The sequence below is a fragment of the Uloborus diversus genome, chromosome 3 (genome assembly GCF_026930045.1).
Source record: "Uloborus diversus isolate 005 chromosome 3, Udiv.v.3.1, whole genome shotgun sequence".
Classification (NCBI taxonomy): domain Eukaryota; kingdom Metazoa; phylum Arthropoda; class Arachnida; order Araneae; family Uloboridae; genus Uloborus; species Uloborus diversus.
Genome location: NC_072733.1, coordinates 207,615,535 through 207,636,229, shown reverse-complemented (window position 1 = coordinate 207,636,229; position 20,695 = coordinate 207,615,535). Strand labels below are relative to the sequence as shown.

Here is a 20,695-nt window from a genome sequence, read left to right as displayed (position 1 = left end):
TGATAAATTTTTTATAGGATGCCTTAATTTTCATCATCTTTTCTTATTTTTATTTTAAGTTTACATAGCTTAGTTAAAAAGTATACATCTGATCCTCCGCAAAGTGCATCAGTATTTTCATGGGATTTTTTTTATTTAGAGAAGAAAAAAAAAGTTTTATGTACAATGAAATAATTTATTTCCCTTTGCCCCTTCTATTTTACGCTACAAGTGCATGACAAATATTTATAGAAATTCAAATCAAAGCATAAAAACACAAATTCTACAATCAATGGCACAGCCGAAATGTCCTTCTAGTAGAGCTTTTTGATCAAAAGTCTTTTTTTAAATGTGCATAAAGAATTGACAATACTGTTAAAAACAAGGCCTCTGGTAGGCGGTTTTCTCCGCTCCCCCCCCCCCCCCCCCCCCCCCCCCCCGCACTGCAGTGAACTACAATGTGGCACTTAGTTAAAATTTACAATATAAACAAGAACTTGATAAATATGTAACAGCAAAAAGTATTTGGTCCTGACTTACCTCAAAAATTACAATATGAGCTTGCAATGTAGTATCCATTTGTTAAATAGGTAGTTTTTACGTGAAATCGCTCAACAGCTCTGAAGTACTGTCACTATCCAAATCACTGTTTAAAGAGATTATGTGGTTTTGATTCTCACACACGTCATCTACTCTATCCCACCAATGTCCCACATTTCCTTCACTTTAGTTGCTACATGGTCAATGCAGTTCCTCCAACATTCAGTTATTATTTTTTCTATGCCTTGAATAACTAGGTCCTTCACTTTGTTTATTTTAAAAGTTTTATTTTCTTGAGCAACATATCCTTTAATTTGGCTCCAGACCATTTCAATTGGATTGAGCTCACAGTGATATGGAGGCAATCTCAAAACGGAATGACCGTATTTCTCTGCAATTTCTTCAACGTGATATTTATCATACAAATGCTTTACATCGGATACTTTTTCAAAAGTTCTATTTTAATCATCTCGTTGCTCCAGCTAATGTTCTTTTGGGACAACCAATCTTGAATTTTTTTTTTCCAAGAATTTGTTGGAATTTTTTCCAATTTAACTGAGTGGTAGGAGGATTGTCCATAACAATTACACTATTTGTTTTTAGTTTTGGTAGGACACTTTCAAACCATTTTTCAAAATGGTTGCCATCCATTTCTTTGTGATAGTCTCCACTTTTTTCCCAATAAAAATGTCAGCTGTATCATTAACAAAACCGTCTTCACTGCCTATATGAGTGATGATGAGCCTCCTTCCCTTTCCTGATGGAGCAGACAATCCCACAGTTAAATTTGATGAGGAAGCCTCATAAACACTTTTAATTTTCATATCTTGTTATACTCGACTCTGAGTGTGCTCGTCATTCACCCATGTCTCATCAAGATAATAAATTGGAGTATTTTTATATTCTTAGTATTTTCTTAAATAATTTCGCCGCCATAAAATGATGTCTTGCCTCTCAAGAAGCATAGCTTGCCGTTTTCGTTTTGCATAGGAAAATCCCATATCTTTTAATAATCTGTATAAGGTTGTCCAACCAATATTTTTCGGAAAGACGTCTTTATCGTTGTTTACTAATTTTAAGACTTTGTCCAATGTTGGTATTTCGTTTCTTCGAAAATAGCTGTGGATTTTTCGTCACAAACAGGACAAATTCTCTACTTTTCAACATCATTTGTCAATTTATACCCGTTTAAACTTTTAAATAAAAAGGAACTACTTCACGGCGCGGAGTAGCACATCTTGTACCTTTCCCTTCAGTGCCAAGTTAGATTGGAACAGACTATGAGTAAAATGCTAATTAACATTCTTATAAGTAACGGGTTTTGGGCGACACAGAGGGTACAAAGCCTTTAAACTACACTGCCAAAGTTTTTAAGCTGGGGGTTGGCTAGTGAAGTTAGCAGGGGCAAATACCCCTATTTCTACTATATTTTGCAGTGAAAAAAATTCAAATTTGAAGGGTTTTGTTTTTATTTAAATGAAAGATTCATTTTATGTTATCTATACATTTACTATTATTTTTATATGGTTACAAAAAAATATTACCGAGTTTGTAAAGCAGTAAAACCAACTAACTCCCTTTGTATTGCATAAAAATTGTTTGTGTGTGTTTTAAATTTATTCACATAAATATCTTTACTGTTTACATTCAGAATCCTATACTTTAAAAAAAATGTTGTAGTTTAGTTTTACAATTTGTTCCTTCCACATTTATATTAGGGTGTCCCAAAAAAAAAAAATAAAGTCGATTTTTCAAGTTGCACACGATCTTATATTTTCCTTTTTAGGTCAAAACAATTGGTAAAAAAGTTTCTTATAATTTGAGCAACGGCCACCGATGCCATTATGCCTGAAAGTGTAAACCAGCCCTGTGTACTTAACACCTGTGTTAATAACACCTTTTGGAAAAATATAGCCCCTAACAAGGGTTTAAAATTATATGGGTGCAAAGAGTGGTTTTTGAAATTGTTCGCATTTTTGTAGTCTGTTTTTGTGTATCATGGTATAACATTTGCATTTATTTTGGAATAGCAAAGAAAAATATAAATGCTTAGTTTTTTTACTTCGACAACCTGTCTTTCCTCTGAAAATGCAATAGGTTCCAATTTCATCTTCTGTATGGTCCTTTAAAACTTTGAATTCGTATATCTCCTTGAGTTTTGGTCGCACAAATATCAAGTTTTTTGTGTTAATAATATTTTTCAATGGAGATTATTTCCCTAAATATAAGTTTGGGGACCTAGGGCCTGTACAAAAATTTAAATTTTGTATTTCTCGAATCATTTTTATTTTTGCTTCAAACTTTCAATATCTTAACTCTGCATCTGATTTTGAACACTTTTGCAATTGGAAGTATGCATCTAGAACTAATGGTTGCGAAAATAGAGGTCTTGCAGGTTAAAACGGAACACCCTGTATGTAATTAAGGATCGGAAAACATTCTGCAGATTTAAAATGCTCAATGTGAAAATTGAATTTTAACTAGTTAAAATTCACTGATCTCATAATCGCTATTATTTTGATATATTTTTCTTTGAGTTTTTTTTTTCGAAGCATGTAATAAAACTTAACCCATTACAAAAATATTTCTATACTTAAAAAAAAAGAAATTCATTTAAGTACAATAGAACTTTGATTAATCGAAACTCATCTAACTGGAACCTTGTTTAAACAACCTTGGTAAACTGAAATTTTATTCATTATCACGAGAGACAGTCAAGAGGCAAAAACTTAATCCATTATAAAAATATACGAAAATTTTTAAAAAGCAAAATAAAAATTTAGTAAAATGCTAGAGAACTTTAATGAACTGAAACTAACTGGAACCTTGTTTAAGCAACATTGGTTTACTGAAATTATACTTTTTTGGTAAATAAAAAATAGCCTTTCAAGAACACAACAGTCAGCCATAGCAAATACAAACAAATTATCTTTGCATTTCAGCAAATGCAAACAAATTTATTATCTTTGCATTTCTCTAACTTCTGCTCTTTTTTTTTTTCCTTCTACAAACCTGCTAAGTAAAATTTTGAAACTCTAAATAATTCTATTTTTATTAATGCCATTAATACCAATACCTATCTAATGGTCTAGGAAATATTTCTGCTTAAAAAAATATAAGGCTGCTAAAACAAAATAATTTAGGAAGCTAATAAATTTATTATTTTGCTTTAATATAAGAACTTCTTTTTGATTTAATCTTCATTCATTAATTATTAATATACATTTATCAGCTTTACCACAAGAATAATAATAATAAATGATTTATAAGCAAAAGAAATGTATATTTATGTGTAGTGTCCCACATTTGGAACTTCAAAATCTCGTGATCTTAATTTAAGCACCTGGTATTTTCTCAAATTTCAACAAAATAAGTCTTAAGGAAGTGTTAATTCATACAATGCATTAGAATCAGATACAGATTGTATCAATGTGTTGCCAAGCAAAAATTTCAGAGGTAAATTTTATTGAATTACGGGCGGAGATATGGTTAAGTTTAGTCCATATCTATGGTCAAAAAACTTCTGAGTTAAAGGGGAAAGAGGAAAGACGGTTTGTAACATACTTACAGTGAACTGTAATGAATACTTAGTTTAATTGTCACGATTGAACAATTATTACAGTATCATAAGCTTTTAGCCTCTTCATAGGGAGGGGGGAGTGCGGTGATGCCCCATGTTTTATATTTCTTTCTCTTGTTCTTTTAAAACCACTATTACTAAACCAAATCTTTGCATTTCTCTTTATTTTATTTTATTTATTTATTTATTTATTTTGTTCATGGCATCATTTGGGTTTTTGATTTTTTTTTTTCTGTCCTGAAGTTACATAGTAATCACGTCCCTTTTAAGTAAATTTGCATAATTGCTATAGCATGTGAACAAAATATCTCTTGCTTCTCTCATGCACATACATGTGTCCTGCCGTAGTTTTGAATGATTATGTGTCAAGGCATTTTTGATATCCAAGAACCATTCTACTTTTGAATGTACTCACAAGTAACAATTTTTAACACCCTTCATGACTACAAGCTTACCTAAAATAGATTGTGTGATTTATTTTCTCCTACATGTTTAAGTTTTCATGTAAATTTTTGAGTCTACAAACTTTTGTGCCTATATATATTAAGGAAAAGTAAGTTTTTTTTTTTTTTTTTTTTTGTATCTATCCGTACATTTGAGTATGACTGAGATCCCTTCAAATCTTGATACATTTGGTATGATAAAAACTTGTGAATTATTTGTTTTTGTTTTCATTTCTCATTTTCATTTTTTGCCCTGAAGTACAAATTTGTCAGCAATATTAGTTTTATTTAGCTGTTTTTCCCAAAATTATGTGAAATTAATGTAATTATTTTTTGTATTAAAAACAAGTAATAAAAAAATTAAAAACAACTGAAAACCTATTTTATTTATTTATTTAAGCCCTTGTGCTAAAATTATGGTACATCAATATGCTATTTTTACATTCATTTTTGGTGTTCTGTCTCACATTTTGGTATGGGTAAAAGCCACGATAAATGTAACAATTCAGTGCTCAATAAAATCTTGATGATGCAAGCTGTGAGCAAGTTGTCAACAAATTACAAAATTCCCTAAAATGTACAATAATTACTATTAAGTGCTAAAAGTCTTCCATCAAATTCTTTGCGTTATTTTTTGAATAAGAAAAATGAATTTTTTCAACATTTCTCCACAAAATATTACCTTCCTTTCCTCTGAAGTAATATCTTTTTCCTTTTGAGTCAGTTGTAATTGTAACTCATTCCAATCCTGTAGGAAGTTCAAGTTTACTCAGTAATATACTACATTATTGTTTAAATTTCATTTTATTTGTTAACTAATTACTATTCGTCCAAATCTGTTACCTCGAAGCCACTTGATGGAGACAGGGCTGTGGAGTTAAAGGGGAAATGGTCGACTCTAAATCAGACTCTTAGAATTTTAGAGCCTTCGACTCTGACTCTTTGTTCCAAAATCAATCCAATTAAATCCACCCATGCCTGGATGTCCAGCCCCTTAAAATTTTGCTGGTGGGGATTGGGCTGAATGGCTTTCCCTGTATCCAACAGTACCAGCATATTGACCTGGTAGACATTAACAGTCGCAAAGAGATAGGGTTACAGACAACCACACAAACACACACTGGTTTTAATGGTATAGACTAGAGTGCTGTGCCACCTGCTCATTTATCTTACCAGCTCCCCAACACTAGCTGTGGCTCAATGTTACTAATCTTTGATAACATAAGATTAGAAAAGGGGTGAGTGGGGTTTTGGAAAGGGGGGGGGAGGACATGGCTTCATTGGAGTTTAGGATCTTCGTGTCCTTACTTCCTTATGTGACTGTCTGCATTAAAGTTGTTCTTTCCAATTCCCAGTGATAGGGGAGAACAGGGTTAGTTGTTACAATTTTTTTTTACTCTAAACTACTTGAAGTATTCACATGTGTGAAACTTTAAAATCCGTCTAGATTATTTAACATTCATAGCATTTTTTTTTAAAAATGATTAGAAGCCACTACTCCAAGGTATTTGAAGTCATTTGAATATATGTACATTGTAACAACTTACCCCACCATGGCAGATGTTGTTACACTATTTGGGGCTAGTTGTTACATGATATATATATATATAAGTAATAAAATGAATCTTGCACTTTAGTGGTTTATTCTGTTACAGTTTTACAAATTCTTAACCTCATTAAAGATCAAAAACTTTTTGGCTTTACAGATTTACTTCATTGATGACTTATTCTGATAAACTATCATAATCATTGTCCACACACACAAATTACAATTTTTACAAGCATATAATTTATCAAACTTAGCACATGGATCATGTGCCCATTTGTCACAGTTACGACATTGAAGCCATTTATTTGTTTTTTTTTTTTTTTTTTTTTTTTGATTCTGAGTACGGTTTAGCGCACTATGCAGAACCTGTCTTCATTATCTTCACATGAAAGACTCACTGTTTGGACGCTCCTTTTTGCCCTTTTTTTGTCTTTGTGTCAGTTGATTTCTTCTCTGCTAGAGACAATTTCCTTTTCACAGATTTTTGTTTCCCAGCTTCGGCTTGCAAAACATTGTTTACTGGTGTTTCTGTTAAAGTGGCACTGTCCTATGGTTTCCACTTGTGGACTGTCTTCACTTCTGCACTGTCTGAAGCGTTGGAGAAAGACCTACATTCGAATAATACATTATTTATTATTATTAACGTTGTTGTTATTATTATTTATTCAACCATGCATATTAACAAGAAATTAAATCGTAGAATGAAAGGAATCAGAAATATTATTATTATTATTATCGTCATCCAACTACAGTATTCAACTTCAATTGAATCATGCAATGAAACAGATCAATAATACTACTTACCACCATTTTTCATCTTACTGCAGAATCTCTGTATTTTCGTGAAATTTATTTTGTATTGATCGACTACCTTTCGTAATGAACTTACCTGCCATTACTTCTTTAACCATCTGCAGGTATGTTTCTTTATGTGTTTTGCCCCTGTCTGTCTTCTTTTTATAGTTCTCCGCCATATCACCTTTAAAAAGAAAACATAATATTCAATTAAAACTTGCATGGGGCAAGTTGTTACTTGTAACAACTAAACTCAACAAAACTGTAATAACTTGCCATATATGACGCTACTTCAATCTTGGCACATATTACTGGTATTATATCTTTGTACAAAACTTTTAAATATGTTAGCACTTACCTGAAAATGTAGGCTTTCACTTGGTATAGAAATCAATCTGTTACCTGCAACAGCTTTGTCATAAATAGAAAAATAACAGCGGAAAGAAAGAATACTTCCAGACTCAAAAAACCATTTTCCTTGAGCACTCTCCCTGCTACTGACTGCAAGCACTTCAGTGACCGTCAGGGAATGCAGATGGGCAAGTGCTATCATCCATTGCAAGGAAAGTCGGTGCCTACTGGAGGTTAATTTTAAATTGGAATGTAACAACTTACCCCATGTAACAACTTACCCCATGTTAACAACTTACCCCATGTTAACAACTTACCCCATGTAACAACTAACCCCGGTCTCCCCTACTATTCTTCACTTATTTCACCTGATGTTATAACTCATCGGAGCATTTGAAATGTTCAAAGGAATAAAAAAATGACATGAACGTAGATTTAAAATTTTGAAATTGCATTTTCGCATCCCATTATGGCCTACGCCATTTTATAAAAGCGCAGTGCTTCAAGCTATAAATTATTATGGCAAGAACTGGACAACGCACGGACACACATGCATGGCTACAAGTAAGTGAGGAGAGTGATCTCTCAAACCAGCAATATTTTATACCGGCCTTCACGTGCGGTGGAACATGCAAAAGCAAACTTCGATCGTTTATGCAAAATGATCAAAACCATTCCCATTCATGAAAATACAGTAAAACCTGTAAAGTTGACCACCTGTCTATATTGACCGCTTTTGTCAGGAACGGAATTAGTCCTATCTTATATAATGAAGGAAAACCTCTGTAACTTGACCACCTCTCTATCTTGACCACCTGTCTATCTTGACCACTAATGAACACCAAGTTTGGTTTGGAGTATTGTAAAAAACCCTTTGTAGGTTGACCACTTGGTTTATTTTTTTAAATTTTATTTTGCAAATTATTTTTTTATAGCTTTCCAAGAATATTTTTGATGTCAGACCAGCATTTTACCAACTAAATGAAACAGCAGCATAACTAAATCTCCTTTTGAGTTTAACCATCTGGGAAAACTACAAAGAACCCTTTTATTCTCCAAACTTGTTTTTCTTTTGTTGTTAAGTGAAAAATTTTTAATTTTTGATTAGCTATAAATTTTTAGGAACTATTAATATAAAATGAGTAACTTTTCATACACAATAAGACTTTTTCTTTTTTGATCAATTTACTGAAATTTTAAATTTGCATGACACATTATACGTCATTCTGGGAAAATAATTTAAGATATTATTCAAATATTTTTAGATATTGTTTCAAAGTAATGCTAAACAATGAAAGTGAGTTGAACAGAAAGAGTAGGTGTCAATTAGTCAAGAAATGAATACATGGTGCAAGAAATACAAAAAAAAAAAAAAAAAATCATTACCCCCTTTATAAGTTGACCACCTGTCTAAGTTGACCACCAAAGTACTGCACCGCAAGTGGTCAACTTACACAGGTTTCACTGTATTAGAAAAACAACTATGGCAGTTATCAAAAAAAGGAATTTAGAACTTAAACTCAATCCAGTGCAATCAAGTGAATTGTCCAAATGACACATTGTCATGTGATGAGATGTTTTTTGTTTATATCGAATGCTGCTTCCAATCTGCATAGGGCAAAAACGGATTTTAGTGTAAAAATAGTGTAAGTAAATATTATTTCCATCTTTTATGTTTTTAGAAAAACTTAACTAAAATGTTAACAATTGTCTTTACTGTTGTTTTTCTGCTGAGTTTTTATTTGCTCAGCATGAGGAAAGCAATTTGGGAACCAATCCTGAAAAGGGCCTAATTGGAACCGGGCTTTAATTAGGGTTTAATTTTAGTAAACAAATAATGAGTAGGAGTCTTGCACTAGGGTTGCCACATTGAAATGTTATCATTTTCTTGGCGGTCTTCAGCTATGATTAATTTCCAAAATTTTAAGGATTGGGGATTCCTGCTTAACAGTTTTAATTCTGCAGGATTTTCTTGTTTTGCATTTTTCCACCCTATTTCAAACCCTGTGTGTGTATATATAAATATGAACGTGGGATATATTTTCTGTTCTTCAAAATGAGTAAAACCTGCTAGAAGCTCGATCGACATCCCCGTGCACATTTCTCCCATCTTGCAAACAGCATACTATGAGAATTCAATGAGCCTAATCTAAGCAAAAATTTATTGGAAGGGTTGTTGTAATGACAATCCACTTCACACTCGCTTGTATCCTGTGAGAGGAAGGCTAGCAAAGAAGCCCCTTTTACAGCGGCAATCCAGACAGGCTTGGTTTGCTTAGGCGGACCGCACTTGACTGATATGTATACATTTATACAGTGAAACCTGTGTATAACGATACTGTCTATAACAATAACCTGTCTATAACAATTTTTTTTGGCCCCAGCAAAATTTAAGCATGAATAATCAAACTGTCTGTAACGATAACCTGTCAATCCGATACCTTTCTTAGGTCTCAACAGTATCGTTGTAGACAGGTTTTACTGTATATATATTTATATAAATTCTCTACTCTATGTGACACAATGATTTTTGATGAAAAATAATATAAGTGGTTACAGTAAAATTATTATCCTTAAAATTGGCATTCTTTCTTTGAATTTTGTCATTAACAATCTACATTGAAAAACAAAACGGAAAAGTGGTTTTTGTTGTTTTATTTTTTTTTTAAATTTATTTTTTGCTTTGTGATGGTCATAGTGATTAGTCAAGCAAGCCTTTGGACTTCTTAGTTCTAAAGGAATGTCATGAATTTTCTTAGTCCTTTTATTGCAATAAAAGGGACCATATTTTAAATGAAATGAAAAACTAATTGTTGCATTTGGCTCATATAAAGTTACTGAAACAAGTATAATGAGTGAAATAGTTTATTAAATCATTCCAGTAGCATTAGTAAAAAAAGAAAAAAAACTTCCATAGAACTTTGTGGAATTCAGTGGTCAAAAGTAGCGCACTATATAAGTAACGATGCTATTGTAGTAGCTATGTTTTTTAGTAATTTAGTGTAGCGCACTACTTTTTAAAAAGTAGGGTAGTGAGTAGTGTGATACAAAACAGTAGTTTTTAGCAATTTCTGAAAACTGTTGTGGCCTGCCGCTTTTCACTGAATTTAGTGTTGTTTCCTCTGTACAGTTCTCACTTTCATCCATTCAAAGGATGAATGTAAATGAATATTAAGTGAATAAAGAACAAATAAACAACATTATTATTTTGAAAAATATACACAAATTGTACTTACATGTAAACAGAAACTCCATATCTTTTTTTTAACAGTGTCATAAATTTTAAAACAAGGGGTAATACATAGTTCTACATCACATTCTTTACAATAATATCACATTTCTTTGAGCACTTTTTTCCCCTAATACTGTTTTTCTACAACAAATATAGCATGTTCTTCTTGGTTCTTTCTGATTTGCAGTAGGAGGAATATGGTTGATAAAACGTTTCTCGATGAAACTTGACACATCACAGCTGCTCAAACGACTGTCTCTGTGCATTCATAGTAGTCTTGTAATATTTGTCTATAAGGTCAAGCCTGAAAGATAAGTGGTCTAATTTGCCACCATTTTTCCTGTACAAAACATATGCGTCAAACACTGACATATCTAATAAATATCAAAATATTTTCAAATATATGTTATTCCTCACGGTAGGATAGTTTGATAGCATCTGGTCCAGGGGATCCACTCCTCCCATTTTATTATTGTAATCTTTTACAATTGTTTTTTTTTTTTAGTTTCTTTTCGAGTTTCGATATCAATCAGAGTTATTGTGAACTGTACTTATCAAACAAATATCCTTTTTATCTTTCCCCTTCATAACAAGAACTTTCCTCCTTTGGAAAGCAATAGTCTCATTTTTCTTCAGTTTCACTGACTGTAAGCGAGGCATGTCTTTTCTGTTCGGTTTTATGGTGCCAAATACATCAGTTTTGTTTTTAAGAAGTACATCTGACAGTTCTGGACTGTTATAAAAATTATCTGAAGTTAAGCAGTATCCTTGGCCTAATAGAGGGTTTGCTAAAGGTACTACCTTTGTCCCCACAGATGTATTTTCTGGGGTAACACATAGCTCTGTAATTTTGCCAGTATAAATGATAAAGTCCCAAACATTACCACTGTCTGATTCACACAGTTCAAAAAATTTGATTCCAAATGTGGCACATTTTAGAGGTAGATACTGTATCCAGCTTAGGCGGCCTTCGCACAAAAGTAAACCTTCATCTCAATTCATTTATCTCTCACAGGAATATAAACACTTGAGAACTTTTTCCTCAGGTATTCTGAAACATTTCAGAATTTTTTTAACTAAGGATTTTGAACATTGTTTAAAATGGCTTCATTGTCTGAAAAATGTTAAAATTTCATTAGAAGAGAATATCTTTTTTCAGTCATAACTTTGGAGAAAAATGGTGTCTCAACAAATTGTTTTTTTGACCAGTACCATTTAACTGCTGGTGTTTTTACTATGCCTTGTAATAAAATCAAACTCAAAAATATCCTTACTTCGTCCTCATCTATTTCCTACCACTTGTGCACACGAGAATTTTCTTTTAGAGTGCTACTACTAATGAACTGTTGGTAGCAATGATTCGTTTCTTTGAAGATAATATTTATCAGGTCCTTATCGAAATATAATTTTAGAAAATCAAGCGTTGAAGGATCATTTTGTAAAACATTTTGAGCAATTCCTGGTTTTCCAAAGAAAGATAATCTATGCGTAGCACACGACATATTCGAAATCCGGATCCATGTTCTTTCATCTGCCAGATTAGACTAATCATCTTCACTTTCCGATGATGTAAATGAAGAATCATGTGATGTATGAATGATTCACTCTCATTATCCGAATTGTATAAATCACTTTCGTTAAAATCAAGCAGACATAATTGCTCCTTTTTTCTCTTTCTCAGCCAAGTAGACGAAGAAGCCATCTTCCAGTGTCATGAATCTTACACAGTATGGCACGAATAGTTGTAAAAATTTCAGCGAAACATCAATTAGTAATGGAAAGCCTGACTGCTGCTGCCATCTATGAGGTGTTAGAACAAACAAAAATGATTATTTTAGCAAGTTAAGAATTTCAAAGCGTTTTAACTGTTTAAAATTTAAAAAATGTAGAAAAGCACTTGTTGCATGTTGCGGCCGCTTAGCAGAAATTTCACTTGGATGCACTAGACGCGGTACGGACGGCGAAGCAGTTGAGAAATAAGGTTCAAACATCTGACTAGAGCATATTTTATACGAGTACATCAGCAAGTGCAATGAGAAATAAGACTCGTAAAAATACAAATTGACCTCAGGCATATCATTTTGACACCATTCGTTGCATTTGTTTGATGCTATTAGTTTGTTTGCAGGAATGAGATTTTTCCGGAATTCCGGCTTTTTCTGTTGGCTTTTTAAACCTTTCCTCCTTTTAATCTTATTTTTGCCTCTTTCAGGCCTTATTTTTCTCAAAAATCGGAAAAAAAAAATGATTTTTTAAAATTTCTGGTCCCCGATTTCTTATTTGTTCTATTTTTCCCCCTTGAATCTTCATCCTCCGCGATATTTGGCAAAAACGTACGTTTTGGAATCATGCCAACGACGACAAACACGTGCTGCGCCGAAAGTTGCATCCCTCGTTTGAGATTTCAATCTTTTTGCATCCTGCAAGTATTTCAATTATTTTTTATGTTGGGTGGTTTTTTTACTGTGTGCTACTTTATATCTGCTTGTTTTATTCATTATTTCAATAATACTTTTATTTCTTTAATTTATTTTAGAAAAAATGCAAAACTCAATCAAAAAATGTGACTTAGCACCCACAATCTCGAATTTTTTTGTAACTTGGCATGGTTTCTTTTTTTTGTGTATTTAAGAAAGTGTAAAAAATATTTATGGTGAATCTCAAATGGTTTAGGCTTTACAACCTGTTAAAAGTTTTGAGATTTCATGATTAAATGAGGCAGCTTGCAAGTTGTTCTTTTGATTCCGAAATGGTATTAGGAAATTTTCAAAAACAAATTTTGGGTTCCAATGCAAGGAAAAGGATAACCAATCATTTATATACATATATATTTATTTTCATTTCTTACTATAAAAAGCATGTTCTACCACATAAAGAAATTTTAGATTTTTCTCTCTGTTGCAAATTTTTACTTTGCAAACAGACCTAATTTTAAAATTTATGTTCTCACTCATTTAAACTATAAACTCAAATGTTTTTAATGAAAAAAATGTATTTTTCTCTAACAAATATGAAAAGTTGACACTATTGTGTGATGCAGTCAAGATTGACCTCTGGCTCCCCCAACCCTTTGTTCAAGGACTCAGGGGTTAGAAATTGTTGCCTCTTTTTCAAAATTTAGATTTATTTAGGGATAAACATCCTTGCAAGAAATGGTACAATGCAGCAAATTATACAAAATTATTACTCATACTTAATTAAATACTTATTACCTTTAAAACTGGTAAATTAGCCTTTTTTGTTGAATTTTTGAATATCATGGCTTCCAGGTTCTATTTTGATACGGTTTTGGATATCATCCCTTTCAAGAAATTTTTTTGGATATCATCCCTTTCCTGCTTTTTGCTCTCTGACCACTCTCATCCCTGCTGTTTGGCATCGTAATTTTCATATTTCGCTAATATTTGTTGAATAGGGCAAGTCTTAGGGGGGAAAAAAGCATTAACTGCCAATTTAGTAGGACATTTGTGTTTTTCTGGCAGCCAAGAATGTCCCGTGGATGAGCGATAGACTTTGACGCGATTATTGTTCCAATATTTACCAAATGTAGAACAAAAGTATAAAAATGGAATTTTTTTTGTTTTATACAAACTTTGCCCATGAAGCAAAAAGCTTTCAGTATCAATGTCATCCACATACAATTTAAAATTGCACATTGAAGTAAGTTAAGCATTCTTAGTTATATTTTATATTTTGGGTAACTTACTTATCAATATTTAACAATGAATACTAGTACCATTTTTAGAATTTTTTTCCTATTTTTCTTTCATTTTTTTTTCTTTTTTTATGATCGAGTGTTGATATATTAACAAAGTAAACGCCAATTTATAAATAATTGTAAAGTTTTAATATTATATCGCAGAATTGAAAAAAACATTTTTATTTCCTTTTATGCTTGGTGTAAGACAGGATGATTTCTAGGTATGGACCCCTAGCTTGCTCTAAATTAATTAGTTGCTACAAAATATAAATTCCTACAAAATTAATTCCTGTAATGAAAATTAAAAGTTTTTCTCTTGGGTTTAAAATATGATTTTTTTTATTAAATCAATTTTTTTTATACGTATGTCTAAATAAAATTTAAATCAAATCATGACTGCAGCTATTTACGTTTTCAAGTAGCTAAGTTGCACTTGAATTGAATATTCGCTGTCAAGAAAGGATTAAAAATATTCGTAAAAATCGTTTCATAACTTGGTTTAAAATGAGAAATTGGTTGAAAAAAAAAAAAAGAAAAACAGAATAAACAATTCTCAGTAATATTCCATGTTTAAATGAGCTAATTTATTTATCTAAACCACTTTTTTAATATTTTTTGTTCAATGCTCTGTGTGTGTGTATGCTTTTCATTTATTTTTTTAAAAGTAGTAAAGTTGCGACTACATTTCAAATGTAGTTTGCAATTGATACATTAAAAAAAAAGTAGTTTTAGTTGTTGCTACAAAAAAGAAAAAGAAAAAAAATGTAGATTTTCCGACCACTGGTTCACACACACACACGTATTTGAGCAACTTAAGAACCAATGCAAATAAATGCTATAAACATATAGAGAAACATTTAATAGTGCTTTGATAAACTGATTTTTAAAATTTTAAGCCTATTAATTTTATACTAAAGTATGGGATAGTCAAGGGTGTTTGTAATCCGAAATTTCTGAAAATTTTGGGCTGACAATACTTTCTAAAACTGAAAAATTATTTTTTAAAATTTAAAACACTTTTAAAGTAAGTTTTAGCAATGATTTCAATGATTTTTGTATGCATGTTCAAAGAGAGTTTTTATGGGGAGAGGAGAGGGGTAGAACTTTATCATAGTTCCAGAAACTTGCACACTGTCTTCAGAAAAGTTTACTTGAGTCCCCTATCACCCCTTGTGATAATCAAATGAGTCCTTTTTTTTACCATGCTTTAATAACTAATTGGAACTTATTTACTCCATTAAAGTTTTCAAAAATACCAAAACTGCAATGGTCTTTAGTGATTTGTGCTACGTAACCTATGTTCTCGACCAGAAAATTTGTGCTATTGTTCACAAACACACAGAATATTTTTACACAAAATCATACCTGCTTTATAAGAAATCTAAATTGAGAGTCTTGATCCTTGTGTCACATCCATTGACCCACTACATAGAATTCAATTTCTTGACCTTACTTTCCCTGGATCCTACCACCTGAAATGGCTTACTCCCCCTGCCTTTCCCTTCCCCAAACTGAATTCACCAGTAATTTTTAGATTTTTATAAGAGTAGTTAGAAAAATAGTGTTTAAGATATAAGTTTCACTGCTGGCAATCATTATTTGAGATGCATGCAAAAGGCTTGGCATTTGCAAGTCAGCATTCTATTATGTTGCATTTGTTTGCCTCTGATCTCTAATAGATGCCACTTTGAAAGAGTCTTGTGTTAGTCTTCATTTCCAGAATTTTTGTTATATTTTTGTGGACACATTATCTGTGAAGAATAATGGTGGGTTGCCTCTTGTTCCTAGCCAGTCTCATAATCTAATTGTTTATACATCATTAAAATTACATGCATTAGAATTTTTAGGCCTTTTCAATATGTGTGTGGTCAATTTTTGATCACCCTAAAGTGGTATGTTGTTCTCATATTTAAATAAACGAACAATTCATTTTGTAGATAGCATTTGCATAACTTCGATAAAATTTCTGTAAAAAGGGATTGCAGACACTGGTTATATAAATCTTAAATAAAGAGCTACAATTTTGAAGCTGTTGATTGCATAAAGTTTTTTTTCTTCATGATTAAAAAAAAGAATCTTTTCAGGTTCGAACGAGAGCTGTTGGTGAGCTTGTGCAGTTTTATTATTTATGGAAAAAGACTGAACGTCATGATGTGTTTGCAAGTAAAAATAGAATAGAAAAGAAAAAATATGCTTTGCACCCTGGAACAACGTAAGTTACATGTCTATAAATTTAGAGGGAGGTTTTAAGTGTGGTGTCTGTAGAATCATTTTTTCCCCGTAATATATGGGCTTTTCTTCCTTGCATGTTTAAAATAGGGATAAAATTATTTGCTTGACTGTGTGCAATGCCCAATCAAATCAATAACACCTATATTCATGACATAGGGTTCAAAATTGGTTTGGATGATGTGGGAGTGAAATTATGGGGGAGAATCTTTTTTTTTTCAAAATATAGCTTTGCTCTCTTTTTATTTCAATTTTAACCAAATATGTCATTTAAATTGCCTAATATAGTGCAATAAATTCCTTATGTATCTGAAACTGCTCTTGTATTTATGTGGAAATTTGCTTGATTGCATGCAGTGAGGGGGAGAGGGGGCAACTGCTCCCGCACTTTTTTCATTGTCAAAGGTTTCCTCAACGTTGAGAATTAAAATGAGATTTCCCGAAAGTCACCAAATATTTTTAAAATTTCAGTTTTCAAAACTTTAATTTTGAAAATTTTCCGGGAGAAAATCTTGGAGCACAATCCCCTTCTTTAAATTCATTGATGACCTAAATTTTCACTATAAGGACCCCAATTTGTGGGGAAAAAATCAGGAAAAGAATCCCCTTAGATTGCGTAAAACTGTGTTTTTAAGACTCCAATTTAGGAAAAAAAAAATATCGGGAGATTTTTTTCTGAAGTCCCCAAAGGAAGTTCAAAACTGAGTTTCCAGGATTTCATCCTTCATCAGTTCAAAAAAAAAAAAAAAGAAACTGGGAGAACATCTGAACCGTTTTATTCCTCGTTAAATCAACAAAACTTCCCAAATCTTCAACTTCCTAAACAAATTTGCCCCAGCACTTATAAGCTCCACTTGCTGCCTCTGATTGCATGAATCAAGTTTTCTCAACTTGCTTTGACTTGTAAACTGCCTTAACAATATTAACCAAATCAGGTACGAACATATACAGTGGCTCCCAAAAGTGTTCGTACACTTTGAAATTTTTCAGTAAAACCAAAATAATGTGAAACTGAATTCGAATATGAAGTACAATCCTTTTTCACATCATTCCTATTTCATTCTAAATAAAACTGTAGTTTTTCCAAAATATTGATGGATCTTCTTTTTGAAATGGGTCAAAAAACGAAGAGTCAGAGAAATAATACGCCACAAAAGTCATCGTACACTCAAATATTTTCGAATAAATTCATGATTAAAATTATCATAAGTCGTTTTTTTATTATTTTTGCATTGTGTTGACCCTTAAAAGTCATTTGGCTTTAATGTTTTGTTTATATATTCCTTAATATTGTGCTTATCACTTTAAAATGGCTGGTATTCGTAAAAAACCATAAACACCATTCGAAATTTGAATTTTTCCCTCACAAAATTGGTTTTAAATTCTCTAAATTAGTTAAATCATTCCATCGTATAGTAAAGTGCTTGATAAAATGCTATAAAGAAAGTAATTGGACTGAAAACAAGGTAAAAAAAAGGTCAACCGGCAAGTTTGACAAAGCATAATCAGAGATTTATAGTTAAAAAATTTATGAAAAATACACATTTGAGTGCTGTGAAAGTTTCTGCAGAGTTGAATGAAAATTTTGAAATTTAATTTTCACCTAAAATTGTTCGCCAAGTTCTCTGATTAGCTGATTAAATGGGAGCTCTTCCTGCAGAAATTTTCTTGCCCATGCAAAAAACAGAAAGCTTATGCTTTTCGTTGCAAAATTGATAATAAATAAGCTCAAAATGTTTTGGAATTACATCTTATTTACAGATAAAAATTAATTCAACGTCTTTGGTTTAATTGTTGCATAATTGTAAATAGAAGAAAAAAATTAGGAATTTAATCTTAAGAACATAGTTGGACCATTTAATTGGGACGGTGAAGGTGTTCTTTTGTGAGGGTACATATCAGCATCAGGACTTGGTAGTTTGGAATTTTTTGATGAAATAATGAATCATGCTGTTCATTTTAATATTTTAAAAAACAATTTTAAACTCTTTGTCGAAAATTTGGTTGTCGGAAACAACTTTGTTTTTTATCAAGATAACAATAAGAAGCACACGGTTTTCAACGTTTGCGCCTATATTGTCTCTTGACCAGCTACTTCCTTTTTTAAAGGTTCCAGTGTCCATCAATTGGAAACCAATGCTGTAGGAGAAAGGCTATTGAAGGAAATCTTGACAATTAAAAATATTTTAGAGATGTGATGCATGAGGTGGCTTAACTATTTGTTTAGAATAATGAACTATTGTAGAATATGAAGAACTAACTTTATTTACATGGAACGATAAGATTAATGTAGAGAGTTAACTTTGCATTACATGGTATTCCTATTTGCATTCTCAGTGCAGTTAAAAGTAACAGTTACGCTTTGACACCAAGTTTCAGCTATACCTTTGTTATAAATATGTGTCAATTTTTTTTAAATTTTTGTATTAATGAAAAATTAGCAATTGCTAGAACAAAAACTGAAATTAAAAAAAAATCTATAGTTTACATTTGTTTGCTAGTAATTGTAGATATTTTACGCATTAAAAAAATATTTATTTAATTCTAATGCTATTTGGTTTATATTGCTTAGTTTCTTATGTGTCTTATCCCAGTTAAATATCAATATTTTCCTTCTTTCATTAATTTACCTTGTTTTGTATTTCATTCTTTTGCTTGACTAAATCATGTTTCCCAAATTCAAATCAAATCAATAACCTTTCTATAGCACTTAAATTACAAATAACTAATATGAATTCACATATTTGTTTTGTTTGCCCTTCTCATAATTTGCTCTTTGATACCCTAATTTTGAAATCACATTTTCTCATTTACTGTATTGCATATAATTACAACCCTCCTATGAGTTTTGTGCCTTTAATTACAAGGTTTTAGTGTTGATTTTTGCGATCCTATGCTCACAAAAGGACACATAATGAATGGAGAAAAGCTTTTTTGAAGTAAGGTTCTCCTTTTTTCAGAAAGCTAGTGTTTTGAATTAACAGTGATCTTAATCAAAACACAATACTTTTGATCACAATATTCATCTTCAACCTATAACCTAATATTAACAGGTATGTAATAATTGAAGAAACATGTCTATACACATAGTACATACATTCAGTTACTTAATACTTATTACTATATATTTTGCAATTTTACTTCTGTATTCCAGCTCTTAGGATATCTTCCTTTGTCTTAGAAAGCAGCTTCAGTGTTTGCAATATATAAGCTTTTAATGGATTTTTTTATAGTTTCTAAGAGATTTTTATTAAATGTATTTGTTTGTTTATAAGTAGTAACTTATTTTTTTAATTATATATTCTAAACTTTTATGGGTCTGTAATATTTTCTCTTTGTATAGCGATTATATGGACAGATTTCTGGAGGAACAAGAAAATCCTACCTGCATGAGGGATCGATCATCAAGTCCAAATTCCAGTTTGCCTATATTTGAAGAACACAAAAAGAGAACTCCTCTTAATAGCCCTGATACTAATGCTGACAGTTCAACCCCAGAGTTTAGTATCCAAAGTTTTGACATTATGGATGGTCCATCTAGCACTAGCACATTTAGCACTGGTACTGTAAGCACCAGTTTTGAAAGGGAACATATATCAAATAGAAATCAAACTAATAACTGTAATGAATATTGTGGGGAATATATGAATGGTGAAGATCGTGTTACTAGCACAACCCCTACATCTCCAAATGAAAACCTTATTTGCTTAAACATGGATGCACTAACAGATGTTAGTGAGAACATGGCAACTCAGTCTGACTCTAGTAAAAATATGCCGATAAATCCGCCCAATGATGTGGTTAGCTGTTCTCACATATTAAGTGATGTACCTAGATTTCATGAAGGGTGCAACTTTAGGTTCGACTATAATAAAGATAGTGTACCTATTGAATAGTTACAATGGAAAAGATGACTATTTATATTAAGAACTCTGAATATTGTCGGAAGTAGAACTTCTGCATTTCTGATTTATGAAGTGCATTTTAACTTTATTTTCATTCATGTTCAGGAAGATGTCTTGAATGGTGATGAAAGAACATTCACATCAGTCAAAAATCATTATTTTCTTTGTGAAATATGAACTTTCCTTTACTTTAGCAATAATGAGTACAAAATTGTATTAGATCCATATTTTCAAGCATTGAATATTCAAATATACATGTATGTCAAGTGAAAAATTATCATTTTAGCTTTGTGCTACTATATGATTAAAGTGAAAAACCAACATAAATAAAGCACAAATTTTGAAAAAAATACAGCATATAGCTATTTCAAAATAGCTATATGCTGTATGTT

At 31.6% G+C, this 20,695-nt stretch overlaps 1 protein-coding gene across 1 annotated transcript in view; it reads left to right on the top strand.

Annotated features, from left to right (window-relative positions):
- LOC129219403 (mesoderm induction early response protein 1-like) overlaps window positions 1–20,294 on the top strand; it is an 88,756-nt gene extending 68,462 nt beyond the window's left edge. The window contains exons 11-12 of the mRNA XM_054853792.1: window positions 16,254–16,381; window positions 19,742–20,294. Coding sequence (XP_054709767.1) covers window positions 16,254–16,381; window positions 19,742–20,294 — 681 coding nt within the window. The remainder of the gene's footprint in view (window positions 1–16,253; window positions 16,382–19,741) is intronic.
- The last annotated feature ends 401 nt before the right edge of the window (window positions 20,295–20,695 follow it).